Source organism: Symphalangus syndactylus, chromosome 17 (assembly GCF_028878055.3).
Source record: "Symphalangus syndactylus isolate Jambi chromosome 17, NHGRI_mSymSyn1-v2.1_pri, whole genome shotgun sequence".
Classification (NCBI taxonomy): Eukaryota; Metazoa; Chordata; class Mammalia; order Primates; family Hylobatidae; genus Symphalangus; species Symphalangus syndactylus.
In genome coordinates this window covers 20045550-20051659 of record NC_072439.2, presented here as the reverse complement: position 1 = coordinate 20051659, position 6110 = coordinate 20045550, and the positions used below count along the sequence as shown (strand labels likewise).

General features: G+C 43.3%; 1 protein-coding gene across 2 annotated transcripts in view; it reads right to left on the bottom strand.

Moving 5' to 3' along the window:
• Positions 1-744: 744 nt before the first annotated feature.
• The window catches only part of CXCL17 (C-X-C motif chemokine ligand 17), a 48200-nt gene continuing 42834 nt past the window's right edge, over positions 745-6110 (bottom strand). For both annotated transcript variants that reach the window (XM_055250392.2, XM_055250393.2), the window contains 2 exons: positions 5508-5609; positions 745-1533 (listed from right to left, as the gene is read on the bottom strand). In XM_055250392.2, the coding sequence (XP_055106367.1) occupies positions 1436-1533; positions 5508-5609 (200 nt within the window). In that variant the 3' untranslated portion in view covers positions 745-1435. The remainder of the gene's footprint in view (positions 1534-5507; positions 5610-6110) is intronic.

The window sequence follows — 6110 nt, the reverse complement described above, 5'->3', positions numbered from 1 at the left end:
CATAAATAGGGCCCCACCCCAGCCACCACTCAGTTAAAGTGTTTCCTCTCATAAGGGAAGCATCCCAATTTAGGCCTCCCTGTCATCTGGGATGACAGAAGCCAGATGCTGGATGAGTGTTCCTTTTTTCTCTCTCCTTCTGATGTTTGAGGAAAGCGTCATTCAGGGGGCAGTCTCTGTAGTTGTTGTAATAATTATTTCCCTCTTTGTTCATTCCTACAAATGGTTGCCAGATTATTTATTTATTGAGACAAGTCTTTCTCTGTTGCCCAGGCTGGAGTGCAGTGGTGCCATTTTGGCTCACTGAAGCCTCCACCTCCTGGGTTCAAGCGACTCTCCTGCCTCAGCCTCCCAAGTAGCTGGGACTACAGGCGCGCACTGCCACGCCCGGCTAATTTTTGTATTTTTAGTAGAGATGGGGTTTTGCCATGTTGACCAGGCTGCTCTCAAACTCCTGACCTTCAGTGATCCGCCCCCGCCCCCGGGCCTCCCAAAGTGCTGGGCTTACAGGTGTGAGCCACCACGCCCAGCCAGGTTGCCAGTTTAATTTCCTTATATTGTCACTCTGATCATTTAACTTTCATGCTAAAAACTAATGTCATGCCCTCCCATTTTTATAGCTTGAGGCCCTTCTGAATGGCATTTGAGATACTCCATGCCATCTCTCTAGCCCTGAACTATGATCCCGTACTAGATTGGAAACTCACAGAAGACAGTGACCACTGATGACAATGACAGATAATGACTGACAATGATAGTGGTAACGGTGATGATAGTAGTTATAAATACCAAAGGCTGCCTAAGTGCTAAGAAACTGTGCCAAGTTTTTTTCTTTTTTTTAAACCTATATTATCTTTAATAAGATCATGTCTGGTTCATTGGTATACATTTTTTTTTTTGTCCCACCTAGCTCTTACCTCAGAAAGATTAGTCGAATGAGTGAAAGATAAACAAGTAGGCCAATGGAGACAGAGTGAGGGTCTTGGTGGGGATAAGTATGTGTAGAATCTGGATTCAGTCTACAGTGAATAGGGTAAAATGTGTCATCTGGATGTGAATTGGCAGACCCCATTTGAAGGAAACAATTTGATCTGTTACATTTAAAAATATTTATTGACTTCTGTTTGCTACTTTCCTGATTGTATTTAAGGGTAAATGACACCAGCTAGGAAGCTACAGTTTCCTGGAATCTTTCAGATAATTAAGCCTAAGCCTGGGTAAGGGGAGGGCACAGGATAAGACTGAGGAGAGAAGAAGGCACTAGAGAGAGCAACAATCAAAATGATCTTGAGAAACATGCTTTTTGAGAGCACTGGAATGATTTAGGGGTGGGTACAGTGGGAGAGTGAGGTGGGAGAAGAAGAGTGTCTGGTAGGTGTGCCCACTGTCTTCTTGGCTGAGAATGTTTAATTGGAAGAGTGGACGCTCAGAGCTCCTACAAAGGCAGAGCAAAGCTTCTTAGCTGACATTGTTTGAGAAATTGCTGGCAGGCTCTGGAATGCTTGTTTGGCTTTCTGTGGTGCCTTTGGGGTCCTAGGGTGCAAATAAAGGGGAGAGGCTAGTGTTAAAAACATTTTTAACATTTCTTTTTTTTTTTTTTTTGGAGACAGAGTCTTGCTCTGTCTTCCAGGCTGGAGTGCAGTGGCACGATCTCAGCTCACTGCAACCTCTGCCTCCCGAGTTCAAGTGATTCTCCTGCCTCAGCCTCCCGAGTAGCTGGGACTACAGGTGCCTGCCACCATGGCTGGCTAATTTTTGTATTTCAGTAGAGACAGGGTTTCACCATGTTGGCCAGGCTGGTCTGGAACTCCTGACCTCATGTGATCCACCTGCCTCGGCCTCTCAAAGTGCTGGGATTACAGGCATGAGCCACCATGCCTCGCCTTAACATTTAATTTTTTTTGAGACGGAGTCTCACTTAGTCGCCCAGGCTGTAGTGCAGTGGTGCGATCTCGGCTCACTGCAACCAGTGTCTCCCAGATTCAAGCGATTCTTCTGTCTCAGCCTCCCGAGTAGCTGGAATTATAGGCACCCACCACCATGCCTGGCTAATTTTTGTATTTTAGTAGAGACAGGGTTTCACCATGTTGGCCAGGCTGGTCTTGAACTCCTGACCTCAGGTGATCCGCCCGCTTTGGCCTCCCAAAATGCTAGGATTACAGGTGTGAGCCACTGTGCCCAGCCAACATTTAATTTTTATGAGAGTTTTAAAAATTATAAAAATAAGACTCATTCAGTGGAAAAAATTTTTAAAATCCAGTAAAAAGTAAAACGACCCCTCCCACCCCAGCCTCTACAACACATTTTCCAGGGCTAACCACTGTTAATAGTTTGCTACATATTTTTCCATACCTTCTGGTATATAAATACCATGGTTTATTTTAAAAACAAAAATGAGATTATACTATACATATTGCCTTAGTCTGCACCTTTAAGAAATCTGGCCAGGCATAGTGGCTTATGCCTGTAATCTCAGCACTTTGGGAGGCCGAGGTGGGCAGATTGCTTGAGCCCAGGAGTTAAAGACCAGCCTGAGCAACATGGGGAAACCCTATCTCTACAAAAAAATACAAAAATTAGCCGGGTATGGTGGCGTGTACCTGTGGTTCCAGCTGCTGGGGAGGCTGAGGCAGGAGGAACGTTTCAGCCCAGGAGGTGAGCTGTGATCATGCCACTGCATTCCAGCCTGGGTGACAGAGCAAGACCTTGTCTCAACCACGCACCCCCCCCAAAAAAAAACTGAATCTATTATTGCCGAAGTATTATATTTCTATAGAAGTTCATAGAAACTTATACATGCAATTAAACAAATAGTTACAAAGCAGATATTCATGAAACTATTACCTAGGCTTAGAAATAGAATATTGTGTCTGGGCACGGTGGCTCACGCTTGTAATCCCAGCAGTAGGGGAGGCTGAGGCAGGCAGATCACCTGAGGTCAGGAGTTCGAGACCAGCCTGACCAACATGGAGAAATCTGTCTTTACTAAAAATACAAAAGTAGCCAGGCGTGGTGGCGCATCCCTGTAATCCCAGCTACTCAGGAGGCCGAGGCAGGAGAATTACTTGAACCCGGGAGGCGGAGGTTGCAGTGAGCCAAGATTGCGCCATTGCACTCCAGCCTGGGCAATAAGAGCAGAACTCCATCTCAAAAATAAAAAAAAAAAAAAAAAAGAAAGAAATAGAATATTGCCAGCAGCACCCCTCCTTTCCTGATCACTGCTTCCTCTCCCCCTCACAGTGATAATCCTGACTTTTATAGTAATTATTTACTTTCTTTTCTTTATTATACCACCTATGTGTATAGATTCCTAAATAATTTAGTTTATTTTTGCTCATTTTTAAACTTTATGTATATATTATGGTCTGAATGTTTATGTCTCTCCCCATTTTTTTTTTTTTTTTGAGATGGAGTCTCACTCTGTTGTTCAGGCTGGAGTGCAGTGGCGTGATCTTGGCTCACTGCAGCCTCTGCCTCCCAGTTTCAAATAATTCTCCTGCCTCAGCCTCCTAAGTAGCTGGGATTACAGATGTGCACCATCATGCCTGGCTAATTTTTTTGTATTTTAAGTAGAGATGGGGTTTCACCATGTTGGCCAGGCTGGTCTCGAACTCCTGACCTCAGGTGATCCCCCTGCCTTGGCCTCCCGAAGTGCTGGAATTATAGGCATGAGCCACTGCATCTGGCCTCACTTTAGTTTTAATTCACATTTTCCTTGTAATAATAAGATTGAGTGCCATTGCATCTGTTTATTAGCTGTTTGGGTTTCATAATCTGTGAAGTGGCTATTCAAGTATTTTTGCCCGTTTATCTGTTGTATTTCCTGCCCTCCTCTCACTGGTCTGTAGGAATTCCTTATATATGTATTCTGAATACTAATCCTTTGAAGGTTGTGTATGTTACATATATCATCTCCTACTTGGCAGCTTGTCATTTTATTCTTTTGATGATCAAAATTTCTTAATCTCAGTGAAGTCAGATTTATTTACTCTTTTACTTTATGGTTTGTGCATTTTGTATTTTGTTTAAGAAAGGCTTTCATACCTCCAGGTTGTGAATATATTCTCCTGTATTTCCTTGTAAATTTGTCTTTCAAATTTAGATCTGTAATCCACCTGAAACTTATGTTAATGAAGGATGTGAAATAGGGGGTCTCTACATCGTTTTTTTTTCATTAATATATTGTTGATATCTCTCCAGCCAACACATAATGATTTATCTCATTATTATTATTATTATATTTATTTTAGAGACAGGATGTTGCTGTGTTGCCCAGGCTGGTCTTGAGCTCCTTGGCTTACTGGATCCTCCTGCCTCAGCCTCCTGAGTAGCTAGGATTATAGGCCTGAGCCACTGCCCCTGGTTTACCTAATTATTTTTGACAGTAATTAATTTTTCCCAATTTGGCTTTGGAGAAAATTTCCCCCATTTATTTGTCAATACAAATACTGCTATAATTAATATTCTTGTACCTATATCTTTGAGCATCCATGCTAGTATTCTATTGTTGAGATTTCCTAAAGTGAGATTACTAGATTAAAGTTATTATACTCATTTACAATTTTGATACAGCCAAATTTATTTTACTTCCGTCAATAGTGTATAAGGATCCTGATATATCCCATTCTTGATAATATCATAATATCAATCAGTTTAACATTTGCCAATTTAGTTTTTTTTTTTTTTTTTTTTTTTGAGACGGTCTCACTCTGTCGCCCAGGCTGGAGTGCAGTGGCGTGATCTCAACTCTCTGCAACCTCCGCCTCCCAGATTAAAGCAATTCTTGTGCCTCAACCTCCCGAGTAGCTGGGATTACAGGCGTGCACCACTATGCCCAGCTAATTTTTATATTTTTAGTAGAGACGGGGTTTCACCGTGTTGGCCAGGCTGGTCTTGAACTCCTGGCCTCAAACAATCTGCCTGCCTCGGCCTCCCACAGTGCTGGAATTACAGGCGTGAGCCACTGTGCCCGGCTGCCAATTTACTTTTTATATGACACCTAAAAACTGGTAGACTAAACTGGGTGTAGTGGTGTGTACCTCTAACCCCAGATCCTTGGGAGGCTGAGGTGGGAGGATCACTTGAGCCCAGGAGTTTGAGACCAAGCTGGACAACATAGCAAGACCCCCCTACTCAAAAAACAGAACAAAATAACAAACACAAAACTGCTAGACCAGGGAGGAGTCAAATTCTGTTTGATGCTGACACTGGTGTAATCTTCAGAGATTAATGACCAGGTCTCCAACAGCCCCATCTACCTTCACTTTGGTAAACTGAGGTTTTAAAATCTAAGAATTTGGTTAAACCTTTCCAGTATCAGGAAAATTATATCCTGCTTTTCCTGCTCTTCCTATTTCCCGACAAGTTGACATTGAGTAGAAAGGGCTGAGTTGTGTGCTTATCCTGGTCTTAATTTCACCTCTTTTTTCTATTCTCAACCGTGCTTCATCCCTAGTGATTTCACGGAGTGACTCTGGTATAAGGAAAATCATCCTTTGGAAACTTACTTGTTTTCTTCACATTGCCCTTGAAATGATCACAGGGGCACTGCTTCTTTGGCAGCCCAGACACTGTCATGAGTTTTCTTCTCGGGGCTCTCAGGAACCAATCTGGAACAACAGCATTGCTGCTTAGATGGGAGAGTTAATACATTTGATAGGAGGGAGTAGGACAGAGCTTTAATCGCCATCTTCTGTGCCTTGCATTTCCACTGCAGTGGGGTGGGAAAAGGGGTCAACAGAGAACAGTGTCCATCCAGCTATTTGAATGCCAGTATTTCTGAGTTGTTTCTCCTGACAACTTTGGGCAAGGTTTGGGCAAGGGTTTGGGCAAGGGTTTGGGCCAGGGTTTGGTGGCAGATTTGGAGGGTGCATCAGAATGTCATTACTCCAAAGAATGAGGAGTAAGGCTTGGGTGTCTGCCTTCCGGTGGCTGCTTTCCCTTGGGGAAGCCATTTTGCCTCTCTGCTTTCAGTCTTGCCTATGAGTAAAATAAGGCTGAGAATAGGATTCAGGAAGCTTTTGGAAGGCCAGGAAAAAATAAAAAGCCTTTTGGACGGTAGCTCTGGGTTCTTCAGGAAAAGGATAAGGGGCAGGGGGCAGCCTGACATT